The 18,778-nt window shown below is 28.9% G+C and overlaps 7 protein-coding genes across 7 annotated transcripts; 5 read left to right on the top strand and 2 right to left on the bottom strand.

Moving 5' to 3' along the window:
• Window positions 1-439: 439 nt before the first annotated feature.
• BX663DRAFT_511083 (uncharacterized protein) lies at window positions 440-2,756 on the top strand. The gene is made up of 9 exons (XM_051527844.1): window positions 440-637; window positions 710-1,145; window positions 1,205-1,322; window positions 1,402-1,719; window positions 1,774-2,024; window positions 2,103-2,183; window positions 2,253-2,315; window positions 2,389-2,492; window positions 2,595-2,756. Exons 1-8 carry the CDS (start codon window positions 450-452, stop codon window positions 2,476-2,478), a joined length of 1,545 nt encoding a protein of 514 aa, XP_051382426.1. The 5' UTR covers window positions 440-449; the 3' UTR covers window positions 2,479-2,492; window positions 2,595-2,756.
• Window positions 2,757-3,359: 603 nt separating this feature from the next.
• Window positions 3,360-4,424, top strand: BX663DRAFT_511081 (HotDog domain-containing protein). The gene is made up of 3 exons (XM_051527843.1): window positions 3,360-3,783; window positions 3,970-4,039; window positions 4,104-4,424. The coding sequence occupies exons 1-3, from the start codon at window positions 3,440-3,442 to the stop codon at window positions 4,317-4,319; spliced, it is 630 nt and encodes a 209-aa protein (XP_051382425.1). The 5' UTR covers window positions 3,360-3,439; the 3' UTR covers window positions 4,320-4,424.
• Window positions 4,425-4,653: 229 nt separating this feature from the next.
• On the top strand, window positions 4,654-7,111 carry BX663DRAFT_543433 (ELO family). The gene is made up of 4 exons (XM_051530841.1): window positions 4,654-5,100; window positions 5,178-5,649; window positions 6,282-6,293; window positions 6,761-7,111. The coding sequence occupies exons 1-4, from the start codon at window positions 4,771-4,773 to the stop codon at window positions 6,823-6,825; spliced, it is 879 nt and encodes a 292-aa protein (XP_051382424.1). The 5' UTR covers window positions 4,654-4,770; the 3' UTR covers window positions 6,826-7,111.
• Window positions 7,063-8,209, bottom strand: BX663DRAFT_511071 (uncharacterized protein). Its single transcript, XM_051527842.1, has 6 exons — window positions 8,109-8,209; window positions 7,888-8,037; window positions 7,729-7,806; window positions 7,648-7,665; window positions 7,292-7,577; window positions 7,063-7,231 (listed from the first exon to the last, which is right to left on the bottom strand). The coding sequence occupies exons 1-6, from the start codon at window positions 8,175-8,177 to the stop codon at window positions 7,137-7,139; spliced, it is 696 nt and encodes a 231-aa protein (XP_051382423.1). The 5' UTR covers window positions 8,178-8,209; the 3' UTR covers window positions 7,063-7,136.
• A 557-nt stretch (window positions 8,210-8,766) lies between these two features.
• On the bottom strand, window positions 8,767-9,473 carry BX663DRAFT_406050 (EXS family-domain-containing protein; the record flags this gene model as incomplete). Its single annotated transcript, XM_051522254.1, has 3 exons — window positions 8,767-8,820; window positions 8,882-9,040; window positions 9,114-9,473. Coding segments are annotated over 3 exons (573 nt in total), but the record flags the coding sequence as incomplete, so codon positions are not given.
• A 2,347-nt stretch (window positions 9,474-11,820) lies between these two features.
• BX663DRAFT_511057 (DIS3-like exonuclease 1-like protein) lies at window positions 11,821-16,542 on the top strand. The gene is made up of 20 exons (XM_051527841.1): window positions 11,821-11,941; window positions 12,009-12,121; window positions 12,189-12,266; window positions 12,367-12,798; window positions 12,887-13,049; window positions 13,118-13,213; window positions 13,274-13,517; window positions 13,610-13,802; window positions 13,869-13,947; window positions 14,026-14,140; window positions 14,210-14,451; window positions 14,512-14,579; window positions 14,639-14,726; window positions 14,855-15,027; window positions 15,092-15,304; window positions 15,364-15,543; window positions 15,614-15,655; window positions 15,730-15,809; window positions 15,865-15,953; window positions 16,041-16,542. The coding sequence occupies exons 1-20, from the start codon at window positions 11,869-11,871 to the stop codon at window positions 16,421-16,423; spliced, it is 3,144 nt and encodes a 1,047-aa protein (XP_051382421.1). The 5' UTR covers window positions 11,821-11,868; the 3' UTR covers window positions 16,424-16,542.
• Window positions 16,543-16,769: 227 nt separating this feature from the next.
• On the top strand, window positions 16,770-18,663 carry BX663DRAFT_435409 (uncharacterized protein; the record flags this gene model as incomplete). The annotated part of the gene is made up of 9 exons (XM_051523117.1): window positions 16,770-16,840; window positions 16,901-16,969; window positions 17,026-17,121; window positions 17,206-17,219; window positions 17,301-17,461; window positions 17,585-18,118; window positions 18,213-18,269; window positions 18,331-18,393; window positions 18,454-18,663. The coding sequence occupies 9 exons, from the start codon at window positions 16,770-16,772 to the stop codon at window positions 18,661-18,663; spliced, it is 1,275 nt and encodes a 424-aa protein (XP_051382420.1).
• Between the last annotated feature and the right edge of the window lie 115 nt (window positions 18,664-18,778).

Below are 18,778 nucleotides of genomic sequence, written 5' to 3'. Positions count from 1 at the left end.
TTCTTCTTCTTCTTGTTGTTCTTAATTGACTATTCCAATATTTACATTTTCGCTGAATTACTTGTTTTCTTTAATAGTGTATTACCCTGTTTCTCTCCTTTTCTCTCTCTCTTTTTTTTTCCTTTTTTTTTAGAGAAAAAACCCCCTTGTTAATGCTTATTTACTTTTTCGTATTACAAAATAACAAATATGTATGCATTACTTTTGTTAGAATTGTGAAAGGCTTTAAATCTTCTTTTGTACCTATAGCTATTATTATCTCTCTACAAAATATGTATTACAATACTGTCGCTGCTAGCAGTTTACTTGCTGGGATAATAGTCTAGTAGCCTTTTATTAAATTTTGGGGGTGTCATTTCAAAAAAAAAGTAGTAGCTTAGCATAATAAAAGCTATTTATTTGACAAATTAATTTTTTTTTTCTTTTTTTTTTTTTTTTTTTTTTTTTTTATGTCTTCAATAAATGAATGGTTAGAGGAAGAAGGATATTCGAATATTTCAGAATCTACAAATTATTTTGCTGATTCAGAACCTTCAGAGAGTTCAGGACAATTTAGTTATACAATCGAAGAATTAGAAAATCCAACTGTTCATAATCTTATTGTCGATGATGAATGGACAGTCATCAACAATAAAGAGTGAGTCATGTAGTTTAAAACAAACATCTCTTTCAGAAAAGGATTTAAAAAAAAAATTAATATATCTTTCAGTGAAATAGAAAAATATCTTCCAGAAACAGAAAGCATTCCAATCAGAATAGGGATTTCAAAAATAAAGAGTCAAATACTAAAACCCTATGAGTCGTTGGATTTAAGTGAAGCTATTGAACATAAAAGAGGCTATGTTCTTAATACAGGTGGTTCTATTTGGGGTCTTGATTTTCTCCCCATGTCAGAAGAAATGCAAAATGATGATGATAGTGTACAGTACTTGGCAGTAGGTGGATACAGATCAGTGAAAGAACATTACATATTCGGTGATGATTCTGATGAAGAACATCGTCATAATGCTATACAGATTTGGAAATGTCATAGCTCAACTACACCAAGCACTAAACATTTACCTACTCTTGAAATGTGTTTATTGCATGAATATGGTGCTATTTGTAAATTAGAATGGTGTCACGTCAGTCTATATCAAGAAAATGTAAATAGAAGATTTGGCTTTTTTTTTTTTCTTTTTTTCTAATAGTAATATTTGTTTAGCATATATTAGGGATATTGATAGCTCTATTTACAGATGGTGTAGCCAGAATCTTTATTGTGCCCCATCCAGCCTACTTTCATAAAAGAGAAAATATAGATAATTCAAAAACAATATACGGTAAAAGAAGCCCCTCTTTTTTTTTTCTTTCTTTCTTTCTTTCTTTCTCTTTCTCTCTAATTGTATTATATAATCTTAGTTAAGGTAAACAAACCAAGAGTTTTACTCGTTTTACCAAATATAAAGATGGTATGTTTCTCTATGGGATGCTGTAGAAAATTGGCATGCGGCACAGATACAGGAAGTATATTTGTGTGGGATATAATATCGTCTATTATAGAAAATAAGCCAGTTTTAAGTGTTGCTATTAATGATGTAAGTAAAGTACCTGTTACAAATGTCTCTTGGAGAGACTTGTACACAGAAGAAGTACTATTTAGTCTTGATATGGAAGGTAGTTTTACTTTGCATGATTTAAAAGATCCATTTATTATCATTAATGAGTTTAGACTTCGACGTAAGTAAGAATGCAATCCTATATGAATATATACCATTTATCTTTCTTCTTTAGTTGAATATGCCCCAATGATGGGAACAGGTGATGGTATGGGGTTCATCTACGGTGACAGTAATGATAATACAGTTAAAATAAATCAAATATTGGGTGTAGAAAACTCAATTGAAATCGCACGCCATTATGGACGTATTTGGGATATAGCCCTTAGTCCATATCATAATATAGCTGCTTCAGTTAGTTATAATGGTGCAGCTATCATAAGTCCTATTCTGCGACAAGTCTTTCATTACAAACCAAAAGTGACGGTATATAGTAGATGTATTTAATAATAATCATCATCATAAATTAAACAACATAGTATAAACTAACATTGTCTTCTGTAGCGTAATGAATATATATTATATGTAATACACTATAACTCCAAAACAAAAGGTTTCCGTTATATAGATGGATTAAAATCAGTGGTAATTATTAAATATGAACATGTTATGCAGTAATAAGGCAGATCAATAAAGTCAACTTTTTTTTTATAGTCAAAGATACCATATCGTGGTGAATACAATGGTTGTATTGATCAAGTGCACTCTTTACAAAGGGTAATTTGTAATTGCCATACAATGAAGATAAATAGAATTAACTTTGACTTTTTTTTTCTGCTTTATTAATTAGATTGTATGGAATCGTAATAAAAATGCTAAGGGTTGGATAGCATCTGGCGGAGGAGCTGGTCTTTGTCGATTAGATTATACTGGCTGTTGATGATATATATACATGTATGTATGTATATTGAATCTTTATAATATATATATATATGTGTGTATGTATATTGAATCTTTATAATATACACATATATTCATATATACATGTATTTATAGCATGAAGGAATTCAATATGACCTGTAAACTATACATTTTTTTTATAGACTATTTATGACAAATTCTTTAATCTAAAATTATAACATCATAATAATACTATACTAATTTTTATTTCAAAATAAAACAATGACTTCTATGTCTTTTTATTACAATTATCGTCCCCTCAACTAAAAGTGTATCTCAAGGAGTCTTGGATTAGATACACTTTCTTAAGCTAGTTGGAATCAGATTAGCTTCAAATTATAAAATCCTTCTTTTATAAACAGGCTAATTTTATATTTATTACATGCAACTGTGTTATTTACTTGTCATATATGAATTGAATGAATATAAAAAAAAAACCTGCTGGTGTTACTAATTCTGTTATCAGTAATATTCTCAAAGATAGAATGCTTTTCATGACTCTTGTTATGTATCTTCCTATTTCAGAATAGGCCACTCATGTTATACAAGGAATCTAATATACACAATGATAGCCTATCTATCATTTTAAATTATATAGAAAAGCACTATAGTAACAAGAGGAATCATAATGTGTTAAAAATACCTTTGAAATTGATACATAGTATGAGACTCTTCATAAAAGGCATAAAGTTTTCTTTTTTAATAGTGAATAGTTGATGATCAATTTAACAATTTTATCTAATCTATTGTGACACATTTATCCATTATAACCTCATTTAACACATCAAAAAATTTAAACTGTCAATATTTGATAGTGCGGATAAACTTTTTTTAACGTTCCTTATTTTTTTTTCACACGTTAAAAAAAAAAATAGATAATAATAATCATAAAACACGATTGTTTTATTGCAATTAAATTTTTTTTTCTCAACTAATTGACAATGACATTTAAGCCCACTATTACAGAGGCCCCCTTTGCTGACAATCTAAGCCGACATTCATCTACATCTCAACGAGTACCAATAGCTGAAGAAAAGGATATATTAAGTCCCGAAGAAGAAGAATTAAAAAGACAAGAAAGTGAATTAAGTCTTGTAAAGGACTTGAGAAACTCATCAGATTGGTATGAAACCATTTCTCATGGTCATCTAAGTCCTTCTGCAAAACAACATTCTTTGACGGCTCATTCGCTTCGGGGTCCTCATAAAATCTTGCGTCGACCACTTAAATTCTTCAATAAGGATAAAACAATGTGTATTGTCATTTTACATGTTGGTGATCACTTGTAAGTTGTTAAAGAAAAAAGCACATGAATTATTATTTTTTTTTTGGGTTGGGTTGGGTAAAAAAAAAAAAAAAAAAAAAATGGGTTAGCATTTTGGGGTAATTTTCTTTCTTGCTATTGGAGTATTGAGGTTATACAAAATTAAAATGAGATCAAAACTAATATAAAATAATAATAACATTTTAGATGTGATAAGAAAGAAAGAATCCATAATGGTTTATTGGCTGCTTTACTTGATGAGCATTTAGCATTTGTGGTAAGAAGAAAAAAAAAAAAAAAAGAAAGCAAAAAGAAAAGAATTTATATTTGTATTTTTCTAGACTTTACCTAGTTTACCAAATTATACTGGTTTTACAGCTAATCTAAATGTGGATTATCTTAATCCTGTTGCTCCTAACCAATGGCTTATTGTACGCGGTATCCTAAATAGAGTAGAAGGCAGAAAGGCCTATGCAGAAGCTTGGATAGAAAATGTAGATGGGGAACGAATGGCAGAAGCCAAGGCCTTATATATCAGTCCTAGAACACAAAATTAATTTATACCTCAAGTCCTTTTATTTTTTTTATTTTTTTTGCCCCACATGTATAACAACTTTAAATAAAATAAATAAATATTTATATAAAAAAAAGGAAAAAAAAAAATATGTATTATTTTGGTTTCCATTACACCCAAATCCTGGGGGGAGAGAAAGTCTGAGTTATTTTCTCATCTTTTGCTTTACTGTTTTAAAATATGATAAACTTGTTAAAATTAAAACGGCAGCCGAACCCGATAATCATGAAACTCTGGTCCATTCAGCACACTCCTCTCTCTCTCTCTCTCTCTCTTTCCCTCCCTCCCCCCCCCCCGCTCTTTCTTTTTTTTGATTTTTTTTTTTTAAGATATAAAAGATTTACTTGTTAGTTTAAAAGTAAAGACTTTCTTTTCCTTTTCAATTATATTAAAAAAAAAACTTTTTTTATACATTTTATTTATCATATAATAGAATGGAAATAGATAAGCTTCAAGCTATTCCAGGAATTCCTTTCCCTCAATTATATGAATTCTTTATGGATTGGAAAACACCTGTATGTATTGCCACAATCTATACTCTCTGTGTGCATTTTTTCAATCCTTCTGTGGAATCAGCAAGACTTTCTCGAGTAGAAGCAAAGAATCGTGGTTTACAGAATGTAACAAAGAAATCCAACAAGTTCATGACTGTATTTGTTTTTGTACATAATTTATTACTCTCTATTTATTCTGGAATTACATTTGTTACTATGGCTCATAATATGCATAAGCTTTTCAATCGTGGCTCATCTCTTCATGATGCTGTAAGTTAGGATATAGTTAGTGAAAGGAGTAAAATGAATGAAATTATTTATTATCTCTATCTATTCTTTTTTTTTAGTATTGTGATATGGATAGTTTCTTATGGAATGAAGGACTTGGTTATTGGGGATATCTTTTCTATCTTTCTAAATTTTATGAAGTGGTTGATACTGCGATTATTATCTTAAAGGGACGTCGTTCAAGTTTATTACAAACATATCATCATTCAGGCGCTATGATTACAATGTGGTCTGGTATTCGTTATCAAGCACAGCCTATTTGGATCTTTGTTGTTTTTAATTCACTTATTCATTCCATTATGTATATGTATTATGCTATGACATCAATCGGCCTTCACCCACCTGGAAAGCGTTATTTAACTTCTATGCAAATCACTCAGTTCTTGGTTGGTATGTCGACTGCCGTTAGCTATCTCCTTGTCCCTAATTGTCTTAGAACACCTGGCCAACAACTCGCTGTATATATTAATGTTGGTTATCTTTTACCCTTAACTTATCTTTTTGTTGACTTTGCTAGAAAGACTTATGGACGTAAGTTGAAGGCAGCAGCAGCAAAGAAGTCTAATTAAGATACATATATAATTCCATTAAGGAAAAGGGAAAAAAATGAATCTATAGCATTTTTTTTTTCATTTTATTTTTATTTATCTATTCAGTAGTAGAAGATACGCATATATAATAAAAAATATATATATTTATTTATATATATATATATACACCTCTTTTTCTTACTTTTTTTCTTTTTACTTGTAATAACAACTCTCCCCCCCTTAATCTTCCAATATCAATTTGATCTAAAAGTCCGTTTAGTCATATAAAACATTCTATTCCTTTTCCGAATAGCAAAAAAAAATAAGGCCTTTTTTTTGGGAAAATAAGAAAGAAATAGAATAATCTATTTTGGATGAATATTATATGTATACAAATATTTATTTACAAGATATAAACACGTATATGTTTATTATATTAAGTTTATATTACCTAATAAAAAAGACTTTCTTTAAGCTATAATCGAGGAAAGTAATTCCGCTTTATTGTTCTTCGGAAGATCAAAAAAAAAAGCTTATTGTTTTAATTGATTTCTGAAACATCTGTCGGAGAGAACCCTGTTGTTCTAGTCTATTTTTTTTTTTTTTTTTTTTTTTTGCTTTGAATTTATCAAGTAAATCTATTAGGTAAAGAAAAAAAAAAAAGAGAGGGGGGGGGAAATAGTTATTTTATAGATATACTGTATTATGATGCTTTTTTAAATAGTAAGAAAAAAGTGATACAACTTTCTGACTAATAATAGAAAGCGTATTCCAAAGTCTTTTACATGATAATTACTGACTGATATGACAGCATACTAAAGCATTCAACCTATTCGTATTCTTTAGTAGATATACATCTGATATGGTATATGGTGTGTATAGTGTGATTAACGATTGTGTACACCTTCACTTAAAGGAAGAGCGTCATGAACATTATTATTTTCAAAATTAAAGAGTATAAAATGTACCAAAGTAGTCATGAGTTTTAATAAAATTTATTGAAGTAGTAAAGATTAGTTTTACTACCACCATAGCCCATATTAAACCTTTTATTTATTTATTTATTTATTTATTTATTTATTTTTATTTATTTTTTATTTATTTTTTTACAGAACATAAATCAAGATATTCACTTGAATACATTATTAGGACTGCAGTACTAAATACGAATTATTGATTGTTGTACTTGTCTCCCTATTTTCCTCTTTAGCATTCTTATTATTATATACAGAAAGGAATATAAAATACGCGTTTAACAAAGTATCATTTAACGTGAATAGATAGAAAGTAACACATAGAATAATATAAACAAGCTCAAGTCTTTGGATAAATAAATGTTTGTAATAATGACTACAGTAATAAGTCAATAGATGCATATGAAATATGAAACAGAGACTATATATCCCCTATGAAATGAAATAACTACATTAAAACCATTATTTATTGTATAGAATAGACTACTTCAATTGTCTCAGTGTAGTAGTTATATTATAATTCTTCTACTTCTTCTAATGTCTCTTCTTGCTCTTTCTTCATGAATCGATATTTGCTCAACTCTGTCAATGCCTCTTTAATATTTATTTCTAATAAAAAGATGGTTAGATTCCCGTCTTTTTTTTCCCCCGTCATATTCATATCATTACCATAATCTATTAAACCCTCTTTAGGCAAACAATTCAGTTGCCTTAAAAATCTTTCTTCCATTCGAATCATATTTAATTCCTCTTTAAGTTTATCACTTTTATCAATTCTTGCTTGATTCGTCTTTACTCTTTTTTTAAGCATCATCGATGTCTGAACAGGCTGTACCCAACCTCTAACTCGTTTAAATTCAAATCCATGTGCAGTTCGTGTTGTAATAGCTACTTGATAACGTTTTCTTTTCGTCATCTTTGGCTTTTTTTTAACTTGAATAATAGCTGGCTTTTTCTATACAAGAGAGAGAGAGAGTAAAGATGTGTGGTTTTCTCTTTTTATATAAATGTATATGCATACATACTTTCTTGGTCTCTTTCTTCTGTAATGTGTACATTATAAAATGAGTTGTGGATTAAAACATGAAATTAACAGCTAAACTTACTGTGTATTTCTTTACATATTCAACTATTTTACTTGCTATCGTTTCATCCTTTTTCCCTTTCTCTAAATAATCTAGTGTCTAATTATCGATAAACAACGTTTCTAATTCAAATCAAGACAAATCAAGATAGAAAACACACACACATACATACATACATACCTTTTCAGCTTCTGTTAGTAATACAGATATTTTTTTCCTTGAAGTATTATATTTATTCTTTTTGAATTCTTTTCTAATGCCTTCTTTTAACAATTGACCTGGAGGATAGTGTTGACTTGATTGTAACAATGATTTATATAGATTTAATGTCTACGAGTCAATTTAATAAATAAAAATAAAATTTGCATTCATGATCTCTCTTTTTTGCATTGGTTCTTTACTTTGAATCGTATTTCCTGTACCAATGGCTTGGGTAATGATTGAAAAGCAGTTGCACATAATCTTGACATGGTCAAATATCAAAATAAAATTAGTAGTAGACAAGGCTAGGCTCGATAGTTTATTATTATTTTTATTTATTTTATTTACAGCAAAATAATTTGCATTTATTATCAAAAAAAAAAAAGCAGATTCTATTTTATTTTGTAATCAAGTATCAAGAACATCGAAATATTCATCTTCATCATTATCTTCATCCTCGTCTTCATCGTCATATTCCATTTCAGATTCATCACTATGATCGGATTGCTTTAAAGATTTAATGCGAGTCAAGACCTGATCGAGAGTTAAATGTTTGTTGTTATTGGCTGAGCCAACATTGATATCAGCCGTATCATCATGCTTATTTTCAAAATCTCGTCTACCATAAAACGAGCTACGTTCAGGATAAGAGGATAGTATCTGTTGTTGTTGTTGTTGTTGTTGTTGTTGTTGCTGCTGCTGCTGCTGTTGTTGTTGTTGTTGTTGTTGTCTATTGGGTATCATGATAACAGTTGTAGTTGAATAATTGATGTCGTGTGTCTTACTTGAAAGTATACTTTCTTCTTCATCGCTTATTACTTCTGTTTTCACGTCTGTTTCATCTTCCATATTAAAGGGGAATGGCAGGGGAATTTCTTTTATGGCTCGATATTGACCACAATTATTAAGATGCTGTTTTTTTTAAAAAAAAAAAGGATTGAATATAGAGTTGTTATAAAATATATACATTTACCTCATTTTCAAGCCGAAAAAAATTCCATTGAATTCTACGATAAGCCTCTAAAAGAGCAATAAGAAAGCCTAATAATAGACTGTTAACAGGTAAAGGAATGATGTTGAGTGTCCAAGAAAAACGAAGGATGATATTGATGGGAACAGCTACATAGTAAACCTAATATTTCCAATATGTATAGTGTCATTATAGGCAACATCTGTGGTGGTAATGTTATATGTCTATAATTTACCCATTTATGAAATACAAGTTCATTTCGTAATAAAGCATATTTACTATCTACTTTCATTAAACCCCAGTCCATCTTTATGTCCCAAAAAGAAGTATAGGTCGAGTTAATTAAACATAGTATTATCCAAAGTGCAGTTATAAAGGATGAAGCTATATCATTTTTTAAAAAAAAAGAAAGATAAATATATAATATAATATGGTATATGTGCAATTTACGATGCATTCGTCTTAGACCAGTGATAATGGCAACCATGATACTGCTTGTATATTTAGCAGCATTAAAGAGATGCACTAATTCATCAGAATCTCTATATCTTCTAAGACATTGCAATAATCTCCACCAGGGGGGTAAAGAAGCTAAAAAAGGCGCAATCCACATTTGTGACATGTTACAATGGACATCTTTTTTTTAAAAAAAAAATGAACAGATAAATAGATAAAGTAAAAATGATGAGTGAGTATATAAAAAATAATTAAATGAAATATACCCAAGTTATTCCAGTGTCGTTTATAAGCGCAAAAGAAATAAGAAGAAGTCCATAATGAGTAAGATAAACTGTTAAGTTCATCTGCTATGAAAAAATCTCTAAATTCAACAGGGAAACAGTAAGAGAGCAAGATTCGACCTAAAGCGACACCTAACCATTTTCTAGCAGAGCAATAAAGGATATCAAAGGGACAGAACATGACTGCTATCAAGATGATGAATAAAATTAAGGGATAGAGTTCAGAGGGTATCCAGGGTAAAAGCCATCGTGAGAGATCCATGTAGATAATGCAGACGCTTATTAAGAGCATAATTGCAGGCAATTCTGCAAATTCATGATAATCTAAATTATGTCTCAAGTCAAGTTCAAAGATAAATTTATAATTTATTCTTGACTGATGCCAAACAAGTAAATTGACCGAGAAACCAAGACAGAAGAGAATAGGTAATAAAAAAGTGATATAAATCTGTAAATTAGCTTGTAAGTTTGGCAGTTGAATCCATGTCTTTGGCTCTAATATAAGATGAATAGATTGAATAAACATAGGAAGAATCATTCCTAGAATGATACCTATTCTTAATGTTGTAGAGCAATAATCCTTTATAACGCATAAGATTAAGATAGAATAGCCAAAAAAATAAAATAAAATAAAATAAATAAAATCTGTTTGTCTATGTATTTTTTTTTTTTACCTCTTTTTTCTCTGGGGCTCTTAGTTTACGCATACCTCTTCGTCTATGGCCATCAGCAAAGTCATTAATGTATAAATTCTACTCATTATACCAAAAGTAAGTGAATACTAGTATGTATGTATGTATGTATGTATGTATATACGTATATATGTATGTTTATACGTATATATGTGTATTATATTTACTTCGGTTTCTTTAATCATTTTATCTAAATTGTTTGTAATAGCCCAGTGATGTTGATTGACTATCTGCAAATATAATTCGCTGGCTTTCCAACCAGCAATCTTATCAAACTTTTTTAAAATCTTTTGAAATCCAGTCTGGTTCAGGGCTCTATAAGACTTTAAAAACTCCAGACTACGATAATATTCAATGATGGCCTTTTTAATTCTATTTCTTGCGACATTATAGTTTATTCTTTGACTACCAACATCATTAAAATCATAATGATGATGATGATCTTGATATTTAAACCAGTTTCGGTAATCATGAGTCATTTCAGGAGGATAAGACATATGCTAATACATATTATTAACATTTAAATCTTTTTTTTATTTTATTTTATTTTTTAACGCCTCTTACCCCTATTAACTGACGCCCATACTCAGTAATGAAATTGATCTGAAATTTTAAAGCTTGTAACTTTATATTAGCTTCTTTTTCCTTTTCTAATGGTGTATATTAAAATAAAAATAAAGTAAATCCATGTATACATGTATAAATATATTTGTGTATAAATACCATTATAAAATCGCGATATTTTATCTAATTCAATATCTAAGGATTGAAAGAAGCCTCTTTCAGAAGCACTTGCGTAAAATAAAACCTCATCTAAAATTGATATTGTATTTGTTGAATTTTCAAACGTATCTAAAAGAGAAAAAAGGAAAGGGAAAACGATTATTATTATTCTATATTTGAAATAAATCAATAAACGAAATACTTGGATTTGAATAAGATCTATTGTTATTATTCTTTGTTGAAAAACCAGAAGTAAATAAATGTCTTTTATAATATTCGGGCTTTTGTTTAGAATCGTCTATTTCTTGAAACATTTTGTCCAAGTATACCGCTGCCTTTCTTTCTTTTGATCTTCGAAACTATTCAACTATTTAGTACATGATACTCTTTCTTCTACTCTATCATTACTTTACTCTTTCTATTTGCTTTAACTTTAATTTTAATCCATTATAATAAATATAAGCTTTTCTCCATTCAGGTACACTTTGATTCTCCAAGTATTTTGAGAATTTCATATTTAATAAAAGAAGAAGAAGAAAAATAATAATAAAAATAAAAAAAATTTAATGAATAATAATAATAATAATAAAAAAAAAGGCACCGTTATTTATATATGACATTATGCATTTAGTGTAATACATTTTATAATTGTTGTCAGTTGTTATTAGATCAGTGATTTTTTTTTTTTTTTTTTTTTTTTTTTTTTTTTTTTTTTTTTTTAGCGTTTTATTACATGTGACTGTGCATAATAAGTGAGTTGTTTTAAATAAAATACACTTGTTTGTAGAAAAAAAAACACACAGTTTACGTGCTATTTTTTATATTCATATTAACAATGGTTATTAAAACAGATCGAGCGTTTTATAAAAAGACAAGAAGTAATGCCATCATAAAACTAGTTAGAGAACGTATGTTTATATATTAAAACACACACACATACACACAACAAATAGATAACAATTCATATTTCTACAGAATATGTACGCACCGACATTCCTTGTTTGTCAGAAGAATGCCCTTCTCATTGTCAAAATGATCAACAACAAACATTGTTAAGTGGAGACCATTATATTATACCCGATATTTCAGTAAAAATTAAAATTATCGATTTATTATTTATTTACTTTATTTTAACGTGTTCCTCTCTGTAAATAGGTTATTATGCGTTATTTAGAAATTTTAGAACAAGAAGAAGTTACTGGTATTATTTTTAGTCAAACAGTAACCATGAATGTAAGCATGTCTCATCTTTTTTTTTTTTTTTATATAAATAAATAAATAAATAAATAAATAAAACAAACAAACGAATAAATGACTGTATTTTATTACATAGCTTCAACAGCATGATAAACTTAAAACATATCGTAAACTTCGTCAAATTATGAATGACTCGAGAAGAAAGAGTGTTATGTTTTATAATGAAATATTTAAAGATACAAAGATAGCAAGAATGCCAGATGAAACAAGTGCAGACCGTGATTGGAGAGCGTTATGTCAGTTAGCTCGGTGGTACAGCGCACATTTACATCACCAAAAGAAGATTATATTACTCTCTGAAGTACACCATGCTGAAACAAATGATGTGAATGTGATGACGACAAAAGAGTATTTGGACTTGTATTGGAAAGATAATAGCTTGTTACAGAATCTTGTACATGTTTTAGCTGATGTTGTTTTAGAAGATAACAATGAGGATGGAAAAATTAGGTTATCTTTAAAACTATCACATGGATCAAGTACAACTGCTGTTCATGGATATACCGAGGTATGTATACATATATGTATATATAAAGAAGGTAGTCATACAAGTCATCTACAAAACTAACATATATCATATATACACACACACACAGTATAAGCCTATCGATGAACTTGAAATAGGTATAAAGTCGAGTCGTTATTATTCTGGTATTTTACGTTGTAAAAAAGATAATCGAGATCAAGCCTATGTAACTGGATCAGGATATCTCGGCAAAGATATTTTAATTATCGGGAATGAAAATCGTAATCGCTCAGGTTTGTAAACTTAAATGGGGGAGAAAAGAAAGAAATTTATTTTTGTAAACTAAACCCTTTTTGAATAGTTCATGGAGATTTAGTTGTAGTAGAGTTATTATCTGAAACTAATTGGACTACTCTTTCAAATGATATTTCTTTTGATACGAGTAATACAGAAGATGGTAGATTTAATGTTCATCTTTTTTTTTTTGGAATTTCTTATTAATATGTTTAGTGTATAGAATATGAAGAGAATAGATTAAAGAATTCGATAACTACAGCAACTCAGCCAACAGGACGTGTAGTAGGTGTATTAAATCGTAATTGGAGATCTTATGTGGCTACACTTCAAGAGGATAGTTCTGAAATAGGCGGTTCAATTCATTTAGCTATTCCGTTAGATCCTGTTATTCCAAAGATTAGAATAAAATATCAAGATGTCAAACTTATTGAAAATCAACGTATAGTTGTTCGTATTGATAATTGGTAATCTATAATATCATATCATATCATAGAATATAGTATTATTAACTATTAATACTCTACTTTTTTTTTTTTTTTTTTTTTTTGGTTTATAGGCCAATTCATTCACAATATCCAAATGGCCATTTTGTTCGTTCTTTAGGTCCCATTCATCAATTGGATACAGAGATATCTGCTATTTTAGTTGAACATTCAATTTCAGTATCTCAGGCTAGTCAAGGTTTTAGTGAAATGTCATTAAAGGAAATGCCAATCGATACTACTGAAAATCCATGGACACCGGAAAAGGTAATATTCTATACCACTTTATCTTCTTTTAAATAGATTCGTAATCATCTAATTATTATTATATAGGATGAAATACTTCAAAGAAGAGATTTGAGAAATTTGACTGTCTTTAGTATTGATCCTCCTAACTGTCAAGATATTGATGGTACATTATTAAAATAGAAGGAAAGACAAAAAAAAAAGTAATTATAAATGAATCTTTTTCTTTTTCTTCTTTCTCCAGATGCACTTTCTATAAAAGAACTAGACGATGGAAAAATCGAACTCGGTGTTCATATTGCAGATGTTAGTTACTTTGTAAAAGAAAATTATATCACTGATCTAGAAGCAAAATCAAGGTAAAAAAAAAAAAATAGAAACTATTCCTCTTATTCTACTTTTCATTATTAATGTTTATCTATATTCAGAGGAACCACCGTTTATTTAGCAGATAGACGCTTTGATATGCTTCCATCTGTACTCAGTGAAAGAGTATGTTCCTTAAGACATAAAGTCGATCGTTACGCTGTTTCTGTTATTTGGACATTAAACAAAGATTATCAAATTTTGGACACATGGTTTGGAAGATCGATTATAAGGTCAAGTTGTGAAATGGAATATGAACAAGCGCAACAACTTTTAGATGGAAAAAGTGTTGCAACTGGTTTAGGTTTGTTATTTATTAAGCCAATCTTTTTTTTATGTTCAGTTAGTAATTAGTTTATATTAGACTCAATTTTATGTAAAAAATTAAAACCATGTATTATAAAGCTTGCAGAAGTTCTACGTGTGATGAGAGTAACTAAAAACAAAAAAAAAGTGAGGATAATACTAACCTTTTTATTTTTTTTTAATAGGAAAGACGCTTAGCTAAAGGTGCTTTAGAGTTAGAAGGATCTGAAGTCAAATTTAAAATTACAGATCAACATGAAATCACTGATATAAATATCCTTTTATTATATTATAAATGTACAAATATAGATGCATACATATATATTTATATTAAAGAAAAGAAAATAGAGATAGAGATAGTTTATTATATTATCTTAACCCTTCAATTTTGCTTTATTTACTTCCTAAGCATAGTTTAGAGATTCATGGATTAGTAGCAGAAGCTATGATTCTAGCAAATGCATCAGTTGGTAAACGAATTTATGAAGGCTTTAAAGAATCTGCCATTCTTAGACACCATCCACCTCCAACTAAAAGCCAATTTGAAGGACTAGTGAAAGCAGCAAAAAGCAGAGTAAATAATAATAATAATAATAATGATCATTTTGTATCATGGGACTAATAAATGACTCATTTAGGGATTTTCAATAGACTTTTCATCTAATAAAACATTAGCTCAGTCACTCGAGGAGATTAGTAGAGGATGCAAAGACGATCCTGAAATAGCAAGATTATTAAAAACCATGGCCACTGTAGCCATGAATGAAGCAGGATATATATCTTCTGGTCATTACCCAGCTTATGAATACTATCATTATGGTTTAGCACTTGAATTTTATACTCACTTTACAGTATGTATATAGTAAAAAAAAAGTGTATCATCTTTCATATTCTAACAGAATCTATCTAGTCGCCTATTCGTAGATATGCAGATATCATTGCACATCGACAATTACTTACATGTGTTCAGGATCCAACTGCCATAAAGGACAATCATGACCGTGGATCTGTTATGTTTAAAGATGCATCCATTGCTAGTATTTGTGAAAATCTAAATTTAAAATCAAGAGAGTCCAAGTTTGCTCAAAGAGTAAGTAGATTGTAATTTGATCCATCTCAATTTTTAATATAGACATATATGAATATTTACATTTCCTTAGGATTCCACAGAATTGTTTCAAAGTCTTTATGTACTACAGCACGTAAAGTATATAAATATGTATATATATAAAAGTAATCAAATGAGTACTAACTTAATAGTCTTTGTGCATTTTAGACTTCTAATGATACATCACTTATCGAAAGAGGTGTTATTTCAGAAATTAGATCAAATGGATTCTATGTATTTGTGCCAAGGTAAAGTGTATTAAAAAAAAAAATCAAAATTATTGAATTAACCTTTTTTCTTTAGACTTGGTTTAAAGGGGCCAGTGTATCTTAAGGATAAAAATGGTGAACCAAGTGTTCCTTTGTCTTTAATTACTGGAAAGGAAACTAAGGGTAGTAAAAATAGATGCATATATAAATAAAAAATAGGCTGTCAATATATCTTTAACCTTTCTCTCTCTCTCTTTCTCTTTCTTTTAGATGAAAATGAAACTATTCCCAATTGTAGAATAGAAATCGATATGCCGAACAGCATCTCTGTTCATTCTACTGACTTGCCTAACCCTATACAATTTAATTTATTCGATCATGTACAGGTATCTTTGAAGTTACGAAAATCACATGCTCATCGCCATATGGTCTATATGACATTGGTCGATTTTGAACATATTGAACTCGCTTCTACTAAACTCGTTAGGATGACAAATACGGAGATGTTGCATGCTATTGAAGAAGAAGAAGAAGAAAAAAAAAAGCCTACAGAGCAAAGTAAAAAGAAAAAGAAGTCTTCATCAATGTACGAATTGCTTGAAAAGTTTAGAAAGCTGTCCATTATTGAAAGTAAAGCTGTTATTGAGCTTTAAACAAAAGGAAAGGGGAAAGTTCTGCACAAATATATAAATGGTCAATACAAAAGGTTATATAATATGTCTTGATAGTAACATTTACTGTCATTATTATACCACGTTTTAATAAAAAAAAAAAAAAAAAAAAAAAAAAAAAAAAAAAAAAAAGCGAGAAATTATTCTTTTTGTGTAAATGATATACACGAGAAATAAATTCTGGTGTTGTACATGACATTTATAAATTATAAGCACTTCCTTTCGTCCTACAGAAGATAAATAAGTATCATCTCTTTTTTTTTTTTTATTATTATCATTTTTATTTTTTTATTTTTATTTTTATTTTTTCTTTTATTCAAATAGAGAAATGTGTAATGTTAATGATCCTCGAATAAGTCATGCTTACATTGCAATGACTGAAGATGAGCCTATAAACTGGTAAGAATAAATAATAACAAGTGTAATGATGATTACATATTATAAAAAAAAAATAAAAAGGTTAATATTAGGTTATAAAGATACTAGAGATATAATCTCTTTATATGCTACTGGTATAAATGGATTAAGGTTAGGACATAATTATTACAGTATATCATGTTGTATAGTAATCATTCTTTATAAAGCGAGTTTCGAAATAATTTAACAAATGAAATCTTATTTGGTTATGTCAGGATTGAAGATAAATTTATTTCAATAACTTATATACCAGACAGTATAAGGTAATAATGATAGATTTTTTTTTTTATTTAGAATAAAAATTATATTTTTAATATTGAAATACATGTATGTATATATTTGCTTAGTGGCGTCCGAAGAGGTACTCATATATACATATTTTATAAAGACATGTGCAATTATAAACTGATGATATATTTATTTATTTATTTTTTTTATGAAGCTAGAGCGCTTGTACATAGTCGAACCATTGCTAATATTTTGAAAATCTCTCATGCACAGATTACTGCTTCTAATTTATCTGATTTAAGTGACACAAACATACACACACGATTAAAGTTAGGAGGTCATCAAGCGAAAAAGGTTCGTCCTAGATCAACACTTGTCTCGAAACGATCTTCTTTTAATCTATCACAACAACAACAAAAGCGAAGATCAGGGACATCTTCACCCGTAGAGGGTTATCCTATTTTGCAACTCAACACTACAGCGTTACTAACGGATGAGCCATCATCATTTTATGAAGACGCTATGTCCGATCGAATGTCATCTACACCTACACCTACACCTTCTACACCTACCTCTGTTGCTTCATCTTCTTTTACGAATGATTATTCCCTTCTTAATCATCATCATCATCATTTTACTACAGATGATCATACATTCATAAACTCTCCTTCTGTTACAGATAAAGATCCTGATACACGTCTTCAAGAACAAACAGAGTTAATGTTACAATACCAACTATCAAAGAAAAAGGAATTAGAAGAAGCAAGATTTAGACAATCCCAATATGAACAACGAGAGGAAAAATTTATCAATAAATCATTCAATGAGAATGAATTATTAAAAAGAAAGGAAATACCAAAGTGGCAGCAAGAATTACAGCAACGCAAATTAAAAAAACAGCAACAGCAACAGCAGCCACCTTCTATCAAACCTATTCTCATTTCTAATGAAGAAAAGAGTTTTCATAAAGAAGAAAAAAAGACTTTAAAAGATTCTAGTAGTACTTTAATAGAAAGTCAAACTGATAAAAAAGTCGAAAAGCCAAAGGAGGTATTTAGATCATCATTGTCTTTATCATATAACAGATGAACTTATATATATACATTTATATACACCCTATTTCTAGACTTGTCGAACTATAGTTATGACAGGCTTTATGTCTGTACAAACGAATACTTGTCAGGTACATGTGCAATAAAAAAGTACCTAGTAGTGAAATTGTATATCTAACTTGAATAGAATAGTTTTGGAAACGTCGATATTTTATTATAGATACACATGGCTTAGTATTCTTTAAAGATGAAATGGTAATAAACATCCTTATCTTTTAATACATGTTAGTATTCATACAAGTTAAATTTATATAGCAAAAGGAAGCCATGACTATTATTCCTTATTCAAATATCAAAAGAGTTGGAAGAATAGATGAAGACGAAGAAACATATGTACCCAATGCCTATGTGATTCACAATAAACAAGGCGATTCATATCAGATATTAGCTGATGATAAGAAAACAGGAAAACAAATCTATACCACTTTAAATCAGGGACTTATATCCTATTCTTCTATAGAATAAATCTTTGTAAATTGATCATACAACAATCCATATATACAATATTTATAGTCATACTAAAGCCCTATATAAATCATTATTAATCAATATTCTAATGTATATCCTTTCAGCTCTATTG

The sequence above is a fragment of the Cokeromyces recurvatus genome, assembly GCF_025118155.1.
Source record: "Cokeromyces recurvatus strain NRRL 2243 chromosome Unknown BX663scaffold_14, whole genome shotgun sequence".
NCBI classification, from domain to species: Eukaryota; Fungi; Mucoromycota; class Mucoromycetes; order Mucorales; family Mucoraceae; genus Cokeromyces; species Cokeromyces recurvatus.
This window is presented reverse-complemented; position numbering and strand designations above follow the sequence as displayed.

Excerpts from the sequence above, each read along its gene's own strand:
- BX663DRAFT_511083 (XM_051527844.1), top strand. The coding sequence starts at position 450 with ATGTCTTCAATAAATGAATGGTTAGAGGAAGAAGGATATTCGAATATT. Across the intron at positions 1,146-1,204 it reads TCAGTCTATATCAAGAAAAT|CATATATTAGGGATATTGAT; the intron begins GTAAATAGAAGA and ends ATATTTGTTTAG. Across the intron at positions 2,025-2,102 it reads ATTACAAACCAAAAGTGACG|CGTAATGAATATATATTATA; the intron begins GTATATAGTAGA and ends TGTCTTCTGTAG.
- BX663DRAFT_511057 (XM_051527841.1), top strand. The coding sequence starts at position 11,869 with ATGGTTATTAAAACAGATCGAGCGTTTTATAAAAAGACAAGAAGTAAT. Across the intron at positions 15,656-15,729 it reads GTCTTTATGTACTACAGCAC|ACTTCTAATGATACATCACT; the intron begins GTAAAGTATATA and ends TGTGCATTTTAG. Across the intron at positions 15,954-16,040 it reads TACTGGAAAGGAAACTAAGG|ATGAAAATGAAACTATTCCC; the intron begins GTAGTAAAAATA and ends TCTTTCTTTTAG.
- BX663DRAFT_543433 (XM_051530841.1), top strand. The coding sequence starts at position 4,771 with ATGGAAATAGATAAGCTTCAAGCTATTCCAGGAATTCCTTTCCCTCAA. Across the intron at positions 5,101-5,177 it reads GCTCATCTCTTCATGATGCT|TATTGTGATATGGATAGTTT; the intron begins GTAAGTTAGGAT and ends CTTTTTTTTTAG.
- BX663DRAFT_511071 (XM_051527842.1), bottom strand. The coding sequence starts at position 8,177 with ATGTCAAGATTATGTGCAACTGCTTTTCAATCATTACCCAAGCCATTG. Across the intron at positions 8,038-8,108 it reads TACAGGAAATACGATTCAAA|ACATTAAATCTATATAAATC; the intron begins GTAAAGAACCAA and ends ATTGACTCGTAG. Across the intron at positions 7,807-7,887 it reads TACTAACAGAAGCTGAAAAG|ACACTAGATTATTTAGAGAA; the intron begins GTATGTATGTAT and ends ATCGATAATTAG.
- BX663DRAFT_511081 (XM_051527843.1), top strand. The coding sequence starts at position 3,440 with ATGACATTTAAGCCCACTATTACAGAGGCCCCCTTTGCTGACAATCTA. Across the intron at positions 3,784-3,969 it reads TTACATGTTGGTGATCACTT|ATGTGATAAGAAAGAAAGAA; the intron begins GTAAGTTGTTAA and ends ATAACATTTTAG. Across the intron at positions 4,040-4,103 it reads ATGAGCATTTAGCATTTGTG|ACTTTACCTAGTTTACCAAA; the intron begins GTAAGAAGAAAA and ends GTATTTTTCTAG.